Genomic DNA, 22,328 nt, shown 5'->3' with positions numbered 1-22,328 from the left:
AGGGATCTTTCAGTAATTAGAATCGCCGTATCTTAACTCTGCTAAAATCATTAAAAATTAAATAAACCTAGTTTGTTTTGCCAACAATATAGATTCATTCAGTAATGATCAAATACAAGGTACGGTTTTATTATTACAGACTCGAAAACAAGAAAATTCTTTAAATTAAATTTACTTAAATAGGACACTATATTTGCCATACTGTAATTCAAAGCTTTCTAGATAATTGGTTTCCAGATACAATATCCCATACATGTATTGGTTTTATTGCATGTATAGGGTTTACCAACAGATTGCTCAGGGGTACAGATAGCTCCGCTACAACAGCTTGGCTATAATATACAATGTATGTACCCTTCAACCAGCTACCTGCCAAGTAACATCTGTAATAAAAGCATGCTACCATTGACAGGAGGTGAAAAAACAATTAAAACTCAACCCTTCAAAAAAAAACAAAAAACCTTCCAATAGCTATCATTTGGAAGCACTTGGGACAAAAAAAACTGTCATTTCCCCCGCCTATCTACACTATAAATTTAAAGTCATATTCTCTTATACCACCCTTAACTGTATCCGTAACTGTATCTATTTTTGACACTGCATTTTCCCAGCATTGCAAGAGAATGCACAACATTAATAGCTGGGTGTGTATCTGCATTATTGGGCAATATGTTGCCTGAACTTCTATTTATAGTGAAAGGCCCAATGACTGTTACTGTCATCTGATTTGTACTAATCCAGAAAGACATAGGATGTACTTCCACAGTCTGCAACTTTATGCTATCCATTTTGCTTTTCACTGACCTTTCTTAAGACAGCCAGCATTGTGTTGGCTGATTGCCTCTATAGGCCTGCTCTCTCTTAGTACTTATCTTTCTCTGGCACACTACTGCTGATATGTTTATGCCTGGCCCAAAACTTAGCTCACTGGGGCCCATCAGTCTAGTTAGAAACACTGCATGTCTACAGGTTGACTTACCAATATTGATTAAAACTGTGAATTGGGGCTTCATCGGGCCCCTATACCTCTGGAGCCCCCTGCAGCCACAGGCTCTGCTTCTGTAGTTAATCCACTGACCACGCCAGAGTATCCCATTTGGTAAGAATTTGAAAATGACTGGCTATACCTAAAGATTAAGAGCTAAACTATATGGGGAGATTTGTTGCGGTTGTCATGCAACAGTACACAATAGCACAAGATTTTGTGGGATGCTATAAAATGTGATCCTCCCCACTGTAATGTCATAGTGTGTTTTGATTACACACACACATATATATATATATATATATATATATATATATATATATATATATATATATATATATATATAATTTATTTATTTTTTCCCCAAAAGATTTTCTTTCCCTATCTTGAGCCCCCAGGTTTTTGTGGCCGTTGGCCCGGCCTTTGTGGCCTTCCCACTAATCTGGGCCTGTGTTTCATGTTATATGGCAAATCTTCCATGTAGTTTCTACATTAGATTTTTATAGCAGTCCCATTATAGTATGACCTGCATAACTACATCCAACTTGGGTGTGATTTTTCTGTAACCGGTGTTCGTTAAAATATTGTAAGATTGTTCGGTATAAATTATTGTAAAGCATGCTGGCGCTGTATGAATAAATGATGTTGATGATGATGCAATCTGCCAATCTGACACCATCCTACAAAATCTCACATGTCGTTTATCTGTTATACAGTATGTCCGCAGTCCATGAGATTTGTAAACCTAAATCATAAGTTACTACTTATAAGGCACATGATTTATGTATGCTCATAGTTGCCCCAGGATAAAATGAAAATAAAAGTAGATCCTGTACTGTGTCTACACACACATAGTTTAAAATATGTATTTCTGCACACAGACAAGAGAGTCAACATTGTGGGATAGATGTGGGATAGGCAGAAGAGATAAAGCTTATACACTGTACTGCTGAAAGCACCCGAATGTAATGTTTTTTGCCCCTAAAAGACCATTTAATGTACATTCTAATTGTGCATAGATTAATACAGGGTACTGCAAGCTTTCTTTTCTCCATACCAGCTCCAGTCTTTACATAGTTTTAGATATTTATAGAGTTTTAGAAGCATACTTAATAAAGCTGGTCATAGATATGCAGTTATAATCGTAGAAAACAAAGTTTTGTACAATTTTCGGATTGTGGACAGATAAGCCCTGTCCAATACAATGGTGAAAATAAGGAAAAAGGGTACAGGTTACATAGCAGATAAAAATAAAACACCATTGTATTGGACAGGGCTTATCTGTTATGTGCTATGTAACCTGTGCCTTTACTCCTTTTTTTCCAGCAGCTAGCATCTTATTTATATAACTATAGTTGTCATTTCTGAAGCAAACACACGGTTTTTACCAGTGCATGCTGACAGTATATTATATGTTAATTACTTTAGAACACTTTATTTTTTGGTGTTACTGTTCCTTTAAACTTAAAAAATAAAAGATGCAATGAAAGAAGTTTTTATTTCTGGTGAACAATCTAAAAACTGAACTGAAAAATGTGCTTGGAAGCTGAATAACCCATTTATTTCTACAATTTAAATCTGAATGGCATTGAAGAAAACAATTTATATTCGAACGTTGGTTGTACAAGGGATAAAAACTGAACATCTATGGCCAGCTTTAGTCTGCTTGTTCATACAATTTAATAAGCCTTCCCAAGAATGCAAAGCTGATATAACTGGGGAATAGCTAAGAGGCACACCACAGAAAGTGAATATAAAATGATGACTGCTTTACATCACACTGCTATCTGAAGTTTGCTGACAGGTCAGAAATGCATTACTTAGTTCTAGTTAATAAAAATATGTTCTCTCTAACTGCCTGAGGCTTAGAAGCTGCTGACAGTAGGCGAATAACAGCCAGAAGGCAATACAGGTTCCTCAGCCATTTAGCAAGTTTGAAATGCAGTCAGGGACTCTGCCGAACACATCACTGCATCTGAGGCATCTCCCTGCGTGGTTCATTAGTGCATATGGTATAGCATCATGCCGTCGGCCAGCAGCAAGCACGAACCTCTGTAATGCTCCAAGTATAACTGCAGACACCATGAATGTTAATACAGCTGCAGCATGAAAGATATAGTTTAATCAAAATAGGTTTCATTTGTCCATGAAACCGTTTGTATTGATAAGTAATGAAAATAATCATGTTCCTTTAACCCTTAATGTGGTGGGCTCTTTTGCTAGTAAGCATGTGACATATCCTAAGTCAAAAGAAAAACACAGAAACAACACACTGGTATTTGCCAGCACTGTAGATTCAATGGGACAAATTTACTTACCTCCGAAGTTGCGTCAGCGTTGGCTTCGCTGCACTTCGCCAGGTGTAGATTTGCCAGGGCTGCGCAAATCCACGAAGATCCGAAGTTGCGCACAAGTTACCGATCATTTGCGAAGTTGCGCTAGTGTTGTTACGATCAGCGGTTCAAAGTTGCACTAGCGATCGGAAATTTGCATACGGCGTGCAGTTAAAGTACAATGGCCATATATGCAGCAGAAAACACATTACTCTATACAAGGCCAGGGAACATTAATAAATGTATTCTAATGCCCTACACATGTGCCCGCAGTATAGCTTAGGTGCCATATGTTATCAAATGTAGGGGGGGAAAAAATGTCACTCTTTTTCAGCCTATCACCTATAAAAAGTTAAAGACGCCAGCGGGTTTTTTTTAACTTTTTTGAACCATCCCTATCTACTCTATTGCACTTCGCCTGGTCTGAAGTGGTGAAGTAAAGTCTGACGCAAGAGGTAACATTCACGAAAATCCGTAAGTTAGTGAATTATCGTAGTTACGTCCCTTCACCATATTGCAACTTCGCCTGGCGTAAGGGTGCGAAATAGCACTAGAGTAGGTCCACTTCGCTAGCGAATTTACGCCAGCACCCGTTAGTAAATCGGCAAAGTAACAATGACGTCATGCTGGCTAATTTTCGCTAGCGTTAGCCACTTCACCCTTTAGTAAATTTGCCCCTATGGCAGGTGGCCCATAAAGCCTGAGCTATTGAGTTATAATTGAAGAACATATTTTTTTTCCTTTTACACATGCTACTATACTATTATGTGGAGGGGAAGAGATCCTTGCTCATTACCAATGTAGGTGTTATTGTTAGAGATACTGCTTTTAAATCAAAGGATAGAGAGGTGTATGTGATGGCTAGAGCTAACCTATCATGGGCTAAAAATGAAGCTAAGCGAGCATATGTACGGTTTCAAAAGGTACACAGCGTATGTGGCAAGGCATTCAGTCTGTTATGGGCAACAAACCAACACAGCAGGTATGCAGTAATGATCCTGCTTTACAGAATAAACTGAATGATTTCTTTGCGCGTTTTGAGGTTGACGGTAGAGAATCAGAGAAAGAGGTCATCTTGTCTCAAAATGACCAGGTACTCTTTCTTTCCACTGAGGATGTCTGACCCTAACCAGGCTTGGTTCTTTGCTTCGCGGCTCCACAAGTCCTACCCACTCAGAAGCCATGTTCCAATATCTTCCACTGATGAGATCTAACAAGATTGAAACAGGTTGTCTGCTAGTTTGGAAATATGGCTCTGAACTATTAGGCTGTATCTGTGCTATAAAACCAGTGGTTCTGGATGCATAGTTGGCCAAATGGACATAAAGAAGTGATTTACATGTCTCCACCCATAATGCCTTATGTGAGAGTTAAACTCTGCTTTTTGTTATTAAGGCAGTTCTGTGTATATGGCACGAGGCAAGTAAATATCTTCTGTTTTTCAGAAGGCATTATGTTGCATGTTTTGCATGTGAAGGCCTTTTTGGCTCCTTTTAGCCCGTCTCACCCTAACCAGGCTAGGTTCTTTCCTTCTATGTATTTATTGAGTTGTCTTTTAAGTATATATTGTTTTTATTATTCTGCACCTTGGGGGAGCTTAGGTGCAACAAAATTTTAATACACTGTAATAAGTATATTGACAATAAAGTTTATTGAATTGTTTTAGAATTAATCCAGAGAAATATTATTATATCACTTGTTAACACTTATTAAATAATCAATGTCTTCTCTGCTACTTTTATCATTCCACATATCTTTTTCCTATATCTGACTCTTTACATTTCCATTCACTTCTTTTCACGCCTATTCACACTAACTGCCTCAGTAATTTTTTCTAGCCTGTCCTTTAGTTGGCCTTTATGTCCCTTCATAAATATTGTCATTTCACAATCAAATACTACTTTTACTAAATACATAAAAACTAATACCCTGAGGTACTGCTCACCACTTAGTAAAAGTAATATCCAAGTACTGCTTACCAACTGGTAGGTACATCTAGGCCTTTCTCAAATTGCTCTGTGCTAGCTGTGAAAACATGTCTGCCAGGGTAGTAACCACTCTCTACCTACTCGTTTGGGTGCCAAACTGCCCACACTATTTGTCTGGCCTTATTATCTCAGTGTCTCACTGCTGTAGTCTTTCCTGCCCACAACTAGTTAAACCTAACCCTCCGCTTACTGTTTTCACTGGGCCCTGAAACCCAGGTTGTGGGCATCTTTCCTAGATTCCACTCTTTTGGCAAAATAGGATGTTATCGGTATTCGACTTCTTAAGTGCCCATGCCAACACGTTCCTGCAAAAACTGCAAGACTTCCCACCATAACACTTGCACCTATGTTACTCATATTCATTATATTATCTTTCATAGCCTTCATGTTGTATTATACTGCATTGGAAGAAGGCAGCAGGAATGACCTAGTTGCAAGTGCACGATCTGCAAGGCATGACTGGGTCAAACAAAACACAGCGTAATGGAACTAGGTTGCTAAAAGAAAGGAAAATAAATGAAATAGGATATCTCTTTATTGATGCTGATCAAGTTGTGTGTGTTTTAAATGCATAAATACAGCTGCACTGCGTGTCAATGAAGTCCTGCTATGGAATTCTGCTTGTCTGATTCTATTCCAGTCCTTTCAGCTAATACTGGAACAGACTGTCCCATGTGCAAGAGGGCTAAACCATCCCTGGCTTAATTTAATGCAGCTTGTTTATTCCTTGCTTAGGCCTGTTTTGTTCACATAAGAAAAAAAATGGTTCAGAAGGATTCAGCCGAATCTGAATCCTGCTTAAAAAAGCCGAATCCCGAACTGAATCCTGGATTCGGTGCATCTCTACCCAAAATGCATTCACTTTCTCTGTCTTAAAAGGCATCTCCACCCAAAACTTTCTAATATACATTCATTAAGATGTATTTGCTATTGAAATCAGTGTTATGCTAGCTGTTATTCTGGTTCTGACTTCTATAACAATATAGCAGAAGATTAATAGACAATGAGGAGAACTGACTTGTGCGTCGTTTAACTATGGCTTCGGGTCATTGCTACCTACTAGTTTAAGTTGTTCAACCTCACACTATATGGGTGGGATCCCAAAGTGGGAGAAGGGGTTGGCACTGTGAGGGGTATCCTTTAGCGGACCTCATTGACGTTCACATTTATTATGGTGACAATTTGAATGTGCTATTTAATTACCATTGACTAGCAGTAACTTCTTAGATATATAAGTGTAATAGCACATTACCTCCTAAACCCACCAATTGCCTGGTCAATCAGCCTCCTGTACCTAACTCTTTAAATTTTAATGTTGCATACTAGACTTTGGTTTTAATGACATATTAAAGGTTAAGTTTTACTCATCACTTCATACGAGCTTTGGAGCTAATGGATGGGAGGGTGCAGTTGGATGGGTCAGCTCTTTCATTTCTCTCTGCTGTTGTATATTAACTATTTGACCCTGCACACCACCCCCTGTGTTTAATGGGTGGTGCTCCCCAATACCCTTTTTGTTCTCTGTAGTAATAAAATAGTGCCTTGTATTTGATCCAAACTAAGATATAATTAATCCTTATTGGAAACAAAACCAGCCTATTGGGTTTATTTAATGTTTACGTGATTTTTTAGTAGACTTAAGGAATGAAGATCCAACTTACGGAAAGATCCATTATCCAATACCAGGTCACAAACATTCTGGATAACAGGTCCCATACCGGTACTTGCAATTGCATTTACATATAACTTTAAAATCATTGCATATTTTTAATTACTGTATGATGGGCAGTTACATGGAATTTTGTTTAGTTATTAATTATCCCTTTAAGTTGAAGCAACATAGAATATATGACACATTAAGTGCTCTTCTCTGTGTTTTTCTCCTGTGGAAATAATTTACTCTTTTCTAGCAAAATGGCTAAGCCATTATCTGTTTGGTGTAAAAATACCTTAACCAATAAAGCAATAGAACATTTCTTGCTGTTTAACAATGTGCAACTCTTGGTGGTTGAATGGTTAATTTTTTTTCTTCTGCAAGAAGGCAGGCTATGACTTTCTGAATGACCTTCAGATATATATATCAGTAACCTAATATTTTGTCTCTTAGTGGTAAACTGGTGTCCCCCAAATGGAAAAACTTCAAGGGCCTGAAGCTTCAGTGGAGGGATAAAATCCGTCTAAATAATGCTATTTGGCGTGCCTGGTATTTGCAATGTAAGTTTTATTTGGATCAATGTTGCACTAATTATATACATTAAATCACATTACATCACATAGGTTTCATTTTAGTATTTATCTCTAGGTATTTTATGCAGGGAGCCAGTAGCTTAATCTGCCAGATGTTTCGCTAGTTATTTTAAGTGCTTTTTGTACTGTTTAAAGCTGTTAGTGAATGAAAGCTTATATAAATAACAAGCGCTAGTCACTGACAGCTGTTATGTGAAGCCACGGGGTCACAGTATTTTATTACAGTGCTGTCCTCTGAATTTCTGTATATCAGCTTTAAAGGAACAGGGCTACAAAATAACCAAATATATGTTTATTTGTAATGTACACGTAGGCTTCAAAATATGTTTCCACTCTAGATATGCATGATATTTGTAACTAAATATATTTATAGATTTTGTTTGTTTGTATTCGCTAATGAAGTGGCCTGTGAACCTGTGTCCCTACAGCAGCCACCATCCAACAACAAAGACATTTTTTCAAGGATCAGCGATAATAGGAAGTTCATATAGGCTAGGGACAGACAGGGCTGAAATCACAATATAGTGTAGTAGTTTTGAATCGAATGAGATATATAACCCTTTGTGCGATAGTTAAACGATGTGGTTTTGGGGTCTTCCACCAAGGGGTCAAAAGGCCATTCTTCCGTGCTTTTTATAGATAATGTGGCCACCTCCTGTGTGGGGCAGTGGGTACTTACAGATGTTTATAATTATCACCAGCATGTAATAAAATCCCTTGTCCTATTCTTGGTAAGTATGTGGGGCAATGGGTACTTACAAACGTTTATAATTATCACCAGCATGTAATAAAATCCTTTGTCCCAATCTTGGTAAGCTCCAGGTTTCTAAAAAGCATATGCTAAAATCGTGTAAAAACTTCTTTAATAAATTAAAAAGATAAAAACATAGATTGCACTCACATGTGTGTGCTTAATATAAGCATAAAAAGCAGTTTGCATTGGGGTTCTCAAGTCCTGCGGTCCATTGTAAGATGTTACAATCTGCTCAGCCGACGCGTTTCGTCTATTGCGACTTTCCCAAGCCTTGAGAAAGTCGCAATAGACGAAACGCGTCGGCTGAGCAGTGACGTCATCAGAGGGGGACCAGGATCAGTGTGTCTCACCAACAAACGCCAGGCAAATTGTAACATCTTACAATGGACCGCAGGACTTGAGAACCCCAATGCAAACTGCTTTTTATGCTTATATTAAGCACACACATGTGAGTGCAATCTATGTTTTTATCTTTTTAATTTATTAAAGAAGTTTTTACACGATTTTAGCATATGCTTTTTAGAAACCTGGAGCTTACCAAGATTGGGACAAAGGATTTTATTACATGCTGGTGATAATTATAAACGTTTGTAAGTACCCATTGCCCCACATACTTACCAAGAATAGGACAAGGGATTTTATTACATGCTGGTGATAATTATAAACGTCTGTAAGTACCCACTGCCCCACACAGGAGGTGGCCACATTATCTATAAAAAGCACGGAAGAATGGCCTTTTGACCCCTTGGTGGAAGACCCCAAAACCACATCGTTTAACTATCGCACAAAGGGTTATATATTTCATTCGATTCAAAAACTACTACACTATATTGTGTTTGCATTTCCTTCTTGTGTCTACCCTGAGCTTTTAGCGCTGGTATATCTTCAATTGAAGAAAAGGTTGTTTGCATTTTGGTCGATCTGAGGGAGAACAGGTCATATACCGGCAAAGGGAGTGAACTGCAGAACCTTGGGATCTTGCCTTCCGCTTAGGGCTGAAATCAGCCTGCTGAAAGCTGCAGGCCTATTTCAGCCCCTCACTGCCAGCAGAGTCCTCTTTTCTGTTCACCTCTGACGCAAACACGCTTTCCTGATTTTGCCAAAGAAACACAAGCCCTTGTGTTCCAAACAGAAATCTGCAGAGTGTGTTCCCTCCGGAGCTGACGCAAAGCTTCCTGACTCGAACAGAGAAGAGGACTATGCCAATTGTGAGGGACTGAAATCTGCCTTTGGATTTTGGCCCAATCTAGCCCTAGCCACGGAGAAGGAGAGGTCTAGTCACCAGGACAATTGACATAAGGAAGAGATGCAGAAAAGGGACAAAGAAGAAAGATAAGTTATGAGCAGGGGAGAATGAAGAGGTGATACAGGAAAAAGCACAGGGCTAGTCAGCTGAGCAGACCATAGGTGAGGAAGAGTACCATGTAGAACAGGAATCCCCAACCAGTGATTGTTGAGCAACATGTTGCTCAATGACCCATTTGATGTTGCTCCAAGGGGTCACAAAGCAGGCACCCATTTTTGAATTCCTGGCTTGTAGGCAAGTTTTCAGAGCACAGAGACCATGTGCACTACCAAACTGTGCTTTCTGCACCAGTCCACATGGCGCTACCAAATAGCTAGTTGATGAGCTTTTTTTTATACTGGCATTGCTCCCCAACTCTTTTATTTACATTTGAATGTGGCTCACTGGCAAGTTGGGGATACCTGATGTAGAAAAACCTGGAGCAGGGGAGACAGAGAAGATGAGAAACCGAGAAGAAAGAACTAGTAAGCAGGCAAGATAAAGAAGATGATGAAGAAGAGGTTTGGGGAAGAAGGAAAGACCTAGTTCACAGGGGCAACAGAATTAAATTGGTATATGGGAAAGAAGGGTAGACCTAGGCTGCAGAGAATAAATGAGGTGGAGATCTAGGGAAAGGGCAGAGGAAACTGAATATTGGGAGAATCTACCATGCAGGGTTATGCAACATTGCTTTTTTTTCCCGATAAATGTTGTCACAAATAGAAATATGTATACTGTATTTCATTGCAATTGCCCAAACTGTAATCAGCATTCATTTCTTGCCTGCAGATATAGAAAAACTGAAGAATCCTGTGTGCAACTTTGTAACCCCACTGGACGCATCAGTAGATTTTGAAGAGCAAAGAAGGCCTGAGGTATATAATCTTTTGATTGCTATCTAGAACAATGAGTGCCTTGTAATAAGCAGCCATCCAAGTTGTTACAAGTGCTGATCAGTTGCTGGGGGTTACTGGACCAGTGAAAACCTCTGCTCATTTTACTGCATTACCATATGTAGGTTTGGGTTCCCTTATACAGAAACTTGTTATCCAGAAATCTCTGAATTGAGGCGAGGTCCCATAGAGACTATTTTAAGCAAATATTTCTAATTTTAAAAACTGGTTTACTTTTTCCCTGAATTGATAATACAGGACTTTTTAATTGATGATTATAAATCATAATCCATAAATCCATATCGGTAGCAAACGAACCTTTTGGGTTTATTTAATTTTATATGTTTTTTAAGCAGACTTAAAGGAACACCAAAAACTGAAAGTGTATCAAAGTAATTAAAATATAATTTAGTGTTAACCTGCACTGATGAAAGTTGGGTATTTGCTTTAGGAATACTACTATACATGGGAGCAGCCATTCAAGCTGGGGGAAAAAATAGAACATGAACAGGTTACGTAGCAAAAAACAGATAAAAACACCTTTGTATATTGTAGAGCTTATCTGTTATCTGCTTTGTATCCTGTGCCTTTTCTCCTTTTTCCAGCGTAAATGGCTGCCCTCTGGCTACACTGCAGCTTGTTTATATAAACTATAGAAGAGTTTCCAAAGCAACGACACCAGTTTACCAGTGCAGCACAACTGTACATTATTTAAAACACTTTCATTTTTGGTGTTACTGTTCCTTTTAGCTTAAACATGGTAAGCAGTCACAGCATCCAGACTTAAAGGAGAAGGAAAGGTTAAAATTAAGTAAGCCTTATAAGAAAGGTCCACCTAAATATACAAGTAAACCCTTAAAGTAATGCTGCTCTGAGTCCTCTGTCAAAAGAAACACAGCATTTCTATTGTGTACACATGGACTTCTGTATCAGACTTCCTGTTTTCAGTTTAAACTTCAGTTTGCTCCTCTTCCCCAACCATTCCTTCTCTGCTGTAATCTGAGCCCAGAGCTATAAGTGAGCAGGGAGAGACTAAGGCAGACCAAGCAATATGGCAGCTGCTATCCTAAACAAGCAAAGAGCTTCTAGAGCTGATTAATATAAATATAGTGTTATAGCTTGCACTATTGCAGCTAATCTATTGGCAATAAAATGCCTCTGTAGCTTTCCTTCTCCTTTAAATGTGCAGGGCCACAAGGGGTGAGGGCCAGTTGGATAGCACTGCTTTAAGGTATAGTGATTCAAAATACAGAAAGATCCCTTATCCAGTAAACGCCAGATCCCAAGCATTCTGAATAATAGATCCCATAACTGTAATGGGTTTCTGTTTGTTTGTTACGCACCACATTTGCCTTGATTGCAGCACCTTAATTCATCCCTTGTAATGTACTGTTTTTACTCTTCCCAGGCAATTGCCATTGATGGAAAATATTGGAAAAGAAGAATTGAAATTGTGGTCAGGGAATATCATAAGTGGAGAACATATTTTAAGAAGAGGGTAACTACTACTACTCTCCATTGTATATTTCTTTAGTCAAAAACTTGATATCCACCCGTTTATGAATTGATATCCTTGGCAGATTCTGTAATGATTGTCAGGCCACGTACTGAAAATTGTGTGAAAAGTTTGCTTTGCATGATATAAGTTGATTGCGCTTTTGGGGAAAGTGGATGTGGACAATGCGATTTGTCAGTAAGTATATACATGGGGCATATATATTAACATTGGAGGTGAACATCACAGTTGATGTTGCCCATAGCAATCAATCAGATCTTTCCTTTGTTTTCTAAAGGCAACCATATACTATAAGATTAGCTAGTTTGGAGAGGTCGCCAAACAAGGAGATCTTTTCCTGATTTGCCCACCAACGGCAAGGCCAAACCATCAGATTATAACAATGGCAATGGGCACCAACTGGTTGTAGGATTGCATCAACTAGCTGATGTGGTCCTCAATAGCAGGAAAATTCAAACCTGCCCGATCAATATCTGGACGATTTTTGGCCAGATATTGATCGGGGAGACCCGTCGGAAGCCCCCATACATGGGCAGATAAGCTGCGGAATCGGTCTAAAGAACCGATATCGGCAGCTTTAATCCGCCTGCATATGGCCACCTTAACTTGTAGGTGACTGTTCAAATCAAATGGCTGATTGGTTGCTAAGGGCAGCATCACCGGTCATGTTCTTCTCCAATGTTAATAAATACACCCCCATAGTATACGTATTTGTTTGAGGCAATAATTGTCTTACAGTAAGCTGTAAATTACTGCAGAGCAGTGACACTGGTATGGTTTAGTGAAGTGAGTGAAAGATTATATGCAGAAGGTCAACTGGAGAATAATAAAATTATCTTTTCAAATTGTTTAGCAATCACTAAGCAAACATCTGCTTCAAGGGAAACCGTATAGAAATTCTCGGTATCTACTGCCTACAAGTTGTGTGACTGTGTTAAATTGCTCCACTGGCACTAAAGCTAATGTCAGACACATCCAGAGGGTCTCCAGCCATGAATTAGATGACCTGCATGTTCATTTCATACCATATATATACATCAGGAAATGTTTATATATGGGAAATGTACATTAAACGAGCAGAAGCTGGGAGTACAATGTAACAAAGCAAACTAACTGAACACTTATGTCCCTTATGGCCCTCCTTGGCTTACTGATTTGTTACTGACTGGTAACAGGTGAGAACGCTGCAAAGGAGGTTGTGTTATAACTATTGCATTAGACTTCTGGTCACTCCAGTCTTTTTTAGATTATATTTTTGGCTAACTAACTATATTGAAAACCAGTGAATCTGTCTTGTTTTACTTTGCAAAAAAAAACGCAAAATGGCAAAAGTCAATGTTTTTTTTTTAAACTTTTTCTAAGCTGCACAACTTTTAACACATTGGAGTCTTTGGGTGTTTTGTCATGGGAAAACATGTTCAAAAATTTCACTCATCACTATCATTGTTTTTACATTTTGTACAGCCTGTTTACCTAGGTTCATTTTTACACAGAACAGTTAATTTAGCTGAAACTCCATGTGCTGCTTCTTTGGAGAATGTGTGTTAGATTGGAATTTTTTTTGAGGAACCAGTTAAATGAGTAGTATCCAAGATACTTGTGTCCCTTGCTCCATAGAAGAAAACTTTTCTCATCTTGCCAAGTCACAAATGCAAGTGATTAAACAGTCGTTCAACTGGTCTAGATCAACCAGCTACAATAAACCTACCAGGCTGTCATTAGTAATATCCTGCAGATACTCTGTCAACCCATCCTTTGTTTTTTTAATGTTGCACAACCCTACCTCAATATAATTTCTGATTAATGTTTGTGATTTTCCAACAGTTACAGAAGCACAAAGATGAGGATCTCTCCAGCTTGGTTAAAGTAAGTAACCTCATCCCTATAAACATCACTGCTTAGTGGCAGATTGTCAATAACAGGTAGAAGTACTTATTCTCATTGTTTTGCTGTCCCTCTTGGTGATTGAATAAGGAATTTAAGGTGAGATGTTTTTCCATTTAGGCAGCAAGAGTGCTGAGTGGGGGGGATCGGGTACTTGGGAAGGGGGCAACTGGGTAACTGTGGCAACTGTGTCTGCACAGGGTGCAAGTCCCTTTAGGCTTGGTTCTATGTTTGATCTAAGACTAATCACACATAATTGATTAGAATAAGGATGCATCATTGCCGTCAGTAGCCTTGCATTTGACTGGTTGACACTTCAACAGTCATATTTCAGCTAAGGACCTTGTATGTGTATACAAAAGCCATAGATACTGAACTGTTGCAAAGAAGAATGCTTAATATAGCCTTGAGTTATGGGTTCAAAATCCAAAACCTCTCTAAAGAGGGCAATGTTACAGGTAGCTTTATTCTTATAGCATACTGCTGCTTATAGGGTATCAGTTTCCAGTACTCTTCTATGAAACCTTAGCCTTAAACCTCAAGCATACTAGTTTTTTTTACATTCAGTGGTGGTAACTAGTAATGCATGGGTCAACCCATACCCAAGTCAAGAACAACACGATAGTGGCACAATGATTTGTGTACCCATGCCCCAACCAGTCAATTTCTGACCTCTCTGGTCAAGGTGAGTGTACATATATAAATCCTTGTGGCATGCTGACCACAGTTGTGGGTTGTTGCAGGATGGGACAGGTCACAGAAGCTGGTCTGGCACCAGTCAGGCGTGCCATCCGCCCACATCTCGTGCAAGAGCAAACATTTGACCTGACCCTGCCTCTAATGGAACTCTCAACTCAAATGATTCACCATATTTGACTATATCTCTCAGACATTTTGTGCCAGGGTGAGCTATGTGATATAATCGCAAAGTTTTTACCTTCTGCATCAGGCAGATTTCCCTATTGATTGATTATATCATTGTGCTGTGCTCAATAGTCTTTTGTTATCACTTTCACGCTGCCAGATGCTCGTATTAAAAATTCCAATTCTTGTAGCTAACATTCGTAACAGTTCAAATATATCTAATAATTGTTCCACAGGATGATGATATTGTTCTGTGGAAGAGCACTGTGGATGGCAGGGATACCCCAGTACCGATGGAGGAGGAGCCTCTTCTCGATATGGAGATGCTTATGGCAGAAATCAGTGACACTTTATTTTCTACTATTTATTCACATCAGCCCAACCCAAAAGAGACAGGTATGTGTTCTACACAAATACACGTATCTAGTAAGGAACATAATCCCATCTTCAGTTGTTTTCATACCCTCAGCATTGCAGGCTTTATTTCTAATATACAGGAGAATTTACGCAAGTGGAGTAGAAAGATGCTGAGTGTAGCCATTTTGTAAAACTGACTATTTAATTGCCTGTCTTTTTTTATTTATTTTTAATACAGCACATGCTGGCAATGCAGATATGATCCAACCAGAGCTTTTTCCACTGCAACCCAACTTAGATCTTATGGATACATTTGAATCCTTTCACGGTGAGTGTAGGATTCCCATAATTACATTTATTTGAAAGAATATTTCTGTTGAGATGTCAACCAACACAATCAATCATTTGTCTTTCTAGATATTTTCTCTTCTACTCGTTTTCCTTCTGGAGGCTTTTTTAATTCCACCTCTACTGTTTCTGCCGTCCCACTGTCAGATGCAGCTTTACGTCCTTGTAGCCCTGTATCGCAGGTAAGCAGCATTTTAAGAAAATATCTGTGTCTGTCTGTCTGTTCCATGTATAATACCCAGCGTAGGAATTTGTATAGACTTAAGCAAATATTGGGCAGTGGGGAGGGGAAATATTGATTTTTAATAGTGAAACCTTGGTCATTTAGATCTTTTCTGTTAAGTAATGTTTTGACAATGTTGCTTTTGAGTAATGGTTACTGCTGAATATTCTGCATCATCTGTCTTCCAGCTAAATGTCACATAAAGAATATAAATTAAAGGTTTTAAACTAGAGCAGCTACATTTATAATAAAAATGAATAGTGCAAGCCACAAAATTACCCTAAAAAGCATCTGGGCAAATGTAACGGGGTAATTCCTAAGCTTAATGGTTTCAGATAGTATGCAACAAATAATGACTTTTTATAGCTTTGTACCTTGCCACCCCCCTTGAATGTATATGCAAACATCTATTTTATATTAAACTTTCACATGGCAGTATGTTCCATGTTTCTGCAAGAAAGGAAATACACAATTATATTATAATAATATAGGCTGCTGCTTTAGTGGTAGCAGATAAGTTAGGCATGGCTTATGGCAGCTCCTATAATAAATTATAAACACAGTTAGAATGTTCAGTACACATAGGAAGCTATATCGTTATAGTTTATAGCCTATTTAAGGCATAGTGAGCCAGTATAAACTCTCCTGATACATAGGGAATATTTCTCAGCTCCTTGGACAGCTGCCATTACCAGTAGCAATGGACTGGCTTGAAGCCATGCTTTGTTACATCTCTGTTATGTGGCAGCAACGCTGCTCATCAGCTGTAGGCAGCTATTCTGCTTAATATTGTTGTTATAGTAGTCTGTAGTGACAATATTCAGACAAATGCATTGTATTTTTTCCAGGCTTCTGCCCTACCAAGAAGCACTCTTGCACCTGTAAATTTAGATGAGGAGTTAATCCCATCCCCTGGTCCTCCGGCAATAGTCCCAGTGCGAGAAGTGAGAAGAGAGAGAGCAGCCAGCGTGGGTAGCCTTTCAACCTCTCAGGAGCCAGTCAAGTTTAATTCAGAGACATCTATAAGCAGCCAGCATGGTTTTGTCCCAGTGTTTCCTCCTCCAGTGCCGCTCTTCCAAACTCCTGCTGCTTCGCCAAATGTGCCTCCAGCGCCCTCTCTGGATTCTTTACCTGCATTTATTACCAAGGATGGGAATAAATTTCCACTCTGCAACACCTCAGTTATTACACATACTGCCTCTCCAACGCTTACCCATAATCCTTCTGCAACAACCTTTAGCCAGAGCCAGAACCTCATTCTCACAACACAGCAGCAAGTGCCTTGTAACATTTCAATACAACCTGCAGGGATTCCTCAACAAACTGCCACCCAGCCCCACACATATATTGCTATCTCTAAACCTGGAGCCAAGCAGAAAGCTACGCCTCAAAAAATTGTGCCTGTTATTCAGCCAGACACTGTATCTTTAGTTTTTGCTCCTGGTAAGTGTTTAGGCACCAAAGGTATATTGTTAAGCAATATTTTTGTTAACGAATTAGTAAATGCTTTTGCATGTATGCAGAAGAAGTCTTCTCTATGCAGATTAGGAGAGTCTTACTAACCATACTGTTGCATTCACAGACACAGATGGTAATGACACTCATGCTCTTGCTTTCAGAAGTTGCAAAGCATAATCTAAGCAGTTTTTACTACTAATATTATGATCTACAACAAACAGCTGGAACTAGGAGTAGGCAACGGTTGGGGGTGGGGGGCTAGGCAGGTGCCTCTCCTGGCTATCTACCCATAATTCGGCCCTCTTTCCCCAACAGCCTGGCCGTTGCCTTGCCGGACAACTTGGCCTGTCACTTGCAATGGAAGTGCTGTCTTTTGCCTGGTTAAGCAATTTCATAGAGGGTAAACTTGGGCATAGTGGGAGAGAAATGCAATGGACACTGCCTGAAATCACCCTGTGTATAATTGCCTTAAAGAAGAACACAGTGTTTACTGAAAAACAATGTGAAATGTTATATCAATTGTTTTGTTTTTTTTTTGTTTTGAAAGCAAATTCCAAAATGAATTTCAGTGTAACGTTGTGTTCTTGCATGGGGTAATTTGTGCTACACACTTGGTTATCCCTAAGGCAAATGTCACATTTGGCCTTCAGCCACCCGTGTGTAGTAGTAACAGGCATATATGGGATCTGCGTATCACTGTGCACATATGGAGATTGGGGGTGGGGGGCTAGGCAGGTGCCTCTCCTGGCTATCTACCCATAATTCGGCCCTCTTTCCCCAACAGCCTGGCCGTTGCCTTGCCGGACAACTTGGCCTGTCACTTGCAATGGAAGTGCTGTCTTTTGCCTGGTTAAGCAATTTCATAGAGGGTAAACTTGGGCATAGTGGGAGAGAAATGCAATGGACACTGCCTGAAATCACCCTGTGTATAATTGCCTTAAAGAAGAACACAGTGTTTACTGAAAAACAATGTGAAATGTTATATCAATTGTTTTGTTTTTTTTTTGTTTTGAAAGCAAATTCCAAAATGAATTTCAGTGTAACGTTGTGTTCTTGCATGGGGTAATTTGTGCTACACACTTGGTTATCCCTAAGGCAAATGTCACATTTGGCCTTCAGCCACCCGTGTGTAGTAGTAACAGGCATATATGGGATCTGCGTATCACTGTGCACATATGGAGATTGCAGCAACAATATGCTCATGTGTGCATTGTGGACAGGTGGATGATATTTATTCCCGCCATTGCACACATTGTGGAGAAAACACCACCTCCTTTTTCTCTATAATAATAAAACAGTAGCTTGTACTTGATCCAAACTAAGATATAATTAATCCTTATTGGAAGCAGAACCAACCTATTGGGTTTATTTAATATTTATGTGATTTTCTAGTAGACTTAAGGTATAAAGATCCAAATTACAGAAAGATCCATTATCCAGAAAACCCCAGGTCCCGAGCATTCTGGATAACAGATCCCATACCTGTACTGTTATTTTTCACCTGAGTACAGCAGTGGTCAAAATGGCCCATGTGCCATTATGCAAAATACATTAACCATTACCTAGAGTGGGTAAGGTGAATTGGTATGTATTGAATCCCTGATTTGGTTCGGGGAGGTCTGGACAGAGATTCAAAAAAGGCCCTGGCGTGTTAATTACACAGAGGCCCATACACCCCCCCCCCACACACAGCCTGATAAATAGTGATTGTCTATGGCAACTTACAGCAGCCCGGGCCTGGATTCGAGACTTGCCTAAATTGCAAATGTTAAAATCATGTGACTTTAGACAATGTGGCAATAGAAAGTGTCAACTGTTTTTCTGCAAATTTTGTTTGCATTTCCCATTGGTACTCTACTAATTTGCATATGCAAATTAGGATTTGGTTCAGTATCCATCTCAGAAGATTCTGAAAAAAATATATTTAGATAGATAGATATGAGAAAATTCTGAAAAATAATATATATGATACAGTGATTCCTAAAGGTGTGACAATTTCTCTTTATGATATTGTCCTGCTGATTCAAAAGGCAAGCCTAAACTTCTAGGCAACTTAAACAGTCTAGGACAGTACATTGATTCCATCATAAATAGACAGGTGATGAACTTCTCCTTTTAGAGTCTAAGCTCTTTTGGGCAGGGCCCTCTTTTATTTATTGGTTGTTTTTGTATGAAATCTTGTATATTTACCCATGTACAGAATATGTTGGTGCCTTTTAAATATGTGTTAACAATAATAATAATGGTGTAAATGCTAACTACAACATGTTTAAAGCAAGAATAGTCTCGCCACCATGTGGAGCTATTGCCATTAAAACTTACAGACTTTTCCACCCATTTGCTGAGCTGGAAAATGCTCAGCGCCAATCCCCATTGCTCCAGTCCAGATGATGAAAGGGGAGGGGACAGGGGCGACGAATGGCAGTGGGACTAGGGGCGCCCACTATGTAAATCCGGCCCTGAATGTGAGGAGCACAGTGACGTCTAGGAAGTGCAGAATGGCAAGAGGCATGCTTGAGGCATAGAGGAAGGGCAGGCAATACATGATTGACAGATGAGATTTTCAGATACCTTTCTAGCTGGTATGTTATGATAAAAAAAATTAAATAAAATAAGAATTTGGGTTTCATGTTTCATTTGAAAAGCACTATTATTAAACAGGTGTTTATGTTTGGGTGACAGGTCCCCTTTAAGGAATGATTGTTCATACAGTATACCTTGTGCCTTCCCTTTGATGTCAGTGGTAATTAGGAATGCACAAAATCCATGATTTTTCGGGATTCGGCTAAACCTCAGTAAAATCAGGTGTTCAGCTAAATCAAATGTGAGCAGTGTCGGACTGGCCCACCGGGATACCAGGAAAACTCCCCGTGGGCCCATTTGGCCAATTTCATGGTCATTATCAATTTCTATGAGAACAAAAAAGCTAAATATATGGTTTAATATATTATAGTATGTAAAGAAAAGAGACTAGGAGAATAGAGGTTGAGTGAGGAGAGGAAGAATAATAGAACTGAGAGTGGGCCCCTGGTATAAGGTCTTTGGGTGGGCCCCTGGTGTCCCAGTCCGATACTGTGTGGGGGCCCCTGAGGTAGCAGTCCCAGTGGGCCCAGGACCCCCAGTCCGACACTGAATGTGAGAAAAGTCTAGGCTTTAAAGAACTCAAGACGAAAGAGCCTAGCTGAAATGTGAATGTGTATGGTTTAATGGCAGTGTCCTGCCAAAAATTATGAATGTGGTATATCTCTAATAGGATGCAAAGTAGTTGGGCTACAATACGTGCTTTAAGTGCCATAGCCATTTTACTTAAAGGAGTGGTTCATCTTTAAGTTAACTCTTAGTATGTTATAGAATTATTTGCCTTCTTCTGACTCTTTCTAGCTTTCAAATGGGGGTCACTGACTCCATCTTAAATGAAATACCAGCAGCAGGTACATTAAACTCTTTTAAAGTCCGTTATAAAATAAGAGCCATCTGCTGTTATGGAATGACATGTAAGGTGAAAATAAACATGACGAAGTGGCAAATGTTCTTTAGCTGTCTTTTGTATGCTGATATGTGTTCCTTACATCTAGGTATGAATGGAGTGCAGAAAGGAGGGCTTATTTTAAGAAATGTCATGACTGTAAGGGAGACAATGTCTGTACATGGGAATTTTATTAAACATTGAAAGCATATGAAGTGTTTCTATTAAAATTTAACTGAATGTCTCCTTTAGCTTCCTTCCAAGGACAAACTCAAGCTGTGATAATGTCACCTGCACCCCTTAAGACCGACACTGTGCTGGCTCCAAGAATTACTCAACCCAACGTCGTTATTGCTCCTGCTGCAATCGCTGGAGTAAGATACTTTCCTGTTCTGTTTGCCTAGCAATCTCTAGATATCATGAAGATGTTCACCATGAAGGGGCTATTCAGTTACTACTGCCAATGTGTGTAGAGTCTTGTGTTAATCATACTGGCGATCAAGCAGACTCCATTTGGTAGGTAGAAAATTTGTAGTTAAAATGGGCTGTTAGTGAGACCTGGCTTACTATATATAATACAATAAAGCAGACAGCCACAGTTTCAAGTTATGTTTTTATAGTAAAGAACTATATATTTTGTGTGAAACATGGTGGTGGCAGTATCATATTTGGAGCCTGCTTTGTTGGCTCTTTTATTGATGAAACTATAAATTCTGAATTGCACCAGCAAATTCTGCAGCAAAATGTCAGGGAATCCATCCATGAACAAAATCATAACAGTAGGTCATGCAGTAAGACAGAGATTCTAAACACACAAGTCAAGCTACCAAAGAATGGTTAAAGCAGATGAAGGTTAATGTTTTGGAATGGGTGACCATAATTCCATAGAAATATTGTGCAAGGATTTGAAGCGGCCAGTTTATATGAGTTAAAACTGTTCTGTAAGGAGGAATGGGCCAAAATTCTTCCAAACCGATGTTCAGAACTAATCAACACTTCCTGGCAGACCTGGTCTGTAGATTCTGAAATAATTGAATTGCTCCAGTTACTGAAAGCAAAGGTTTGCATACCTTTGCTACCCACAAATATGTAACTTTTTACGGTATGGTAATTTTATTTTTAAAGTAATACTGGAAATTCAATTCAAAAGTTTACAAATCTTTACACACCACTGTGTGTGTGTGTGTGTGTGTATATATATATATATATATATATATATATATATATATATATATATATATATATATATATATATATATATATATATATATATATATATATATATATATATATATATATATATATATATATATATATATATATAGAGAGAGAGAGACGCAAACATATTGCATACCCCATCAAGAGACTAATTTACTAAAGTTAGAATTGGAGCATTGTCACCAAAAATTTAAATTTGACTTAACATTGACCATTGTCAGTCTGACAAGTTTTGGTGAATTAACTTCATACTGGAGAACATTCGCATCTTTTTCCCAGGTGAAACTTCAAAGATTTGCCAATTTATGAAGAGCACAAGAGCACGTTTTTGTATCTCATTATCTATGTCATATCCTCTGTGTTAATATCCCATATCCATCATTTTTTTATGGTATAAATCCTTTAGCAATATTTTCCCACTTCAACCTTATCGGGTGAATTTATTTAAAGAACTGATGTCCACAAAATGTAGGGGATTAAGTTTGCAGTGGCATAAATACAACTTTAAG

General features: G+C 38.8%; 1 protein-coding gene across 1 annotated transcript in view; it reads left to right on the top strand.

The window, feature by feature from the left end:
* Positions 1 to 22,328, top strand: part of mlxip.L (MLX interacting protein L homeolog) — a 57,875-nt gene that overhangs the window by 22,927 nt on the left and 12,620 nt on the right. Inside the window, exons 2-10 of the mRNA XM_041567672.1 lie at positions 7,414 to 7,520; positions 10,382 to 10,467; positions 11,894 to 11,983; positions 13,826 to 13,867; positions 14,986 to 15,145; positions 15,345 to 15,434; positions 15,524 to 15,636; positions 16,526 to 17,120; positions 20,854 to 20,975. Of these exons, the coding sequence (XP_041423606.1) occupies positions 7,414 to 7,520; positions 10,382 to 10,467; positions 11,894 to 11,983; positions 13,826 to 13,867; positions 14,986 to 15,145; positions 15,345 to 15,434; positions 15,524 to 15,636; positions 16,526 to 17,120; positions 20,854 to 20,975 (1,405 nt within the window). The remainder of the gene's footprint in view (positions 1 to 7,413; positions 7,521 to 10,381; positions 10,468 to 11,893; positions 11,984 to 13,825; positions 13,868 to 14,985; positions 15,146 to 15,344; positions 15,435 to 15,523; positions 15,637 to 16,525; positions 17,121 to 20,853; positions 20,976 to 22,328) is intronic.

This window comes from Xenopus laevis, chromosome 1L, assembly GCF_017654675.1.
Source record: "Xenopus laevis strain J_2021 chromosome 1L, Xenopus_laevis_v10.1, whole genome shotgun sequence".
Lineage (NCBI taxonomy): Eukaryota > Metazoa > Chordata > Amphibia > Anura > Pipidae > Xenopus > Xenopus laevis.
The sequence above is the reverse complement of the archived record's forward strand: the minus strand, read 5'-3'. Positions and strand labels throughout refer to the sequence as shown.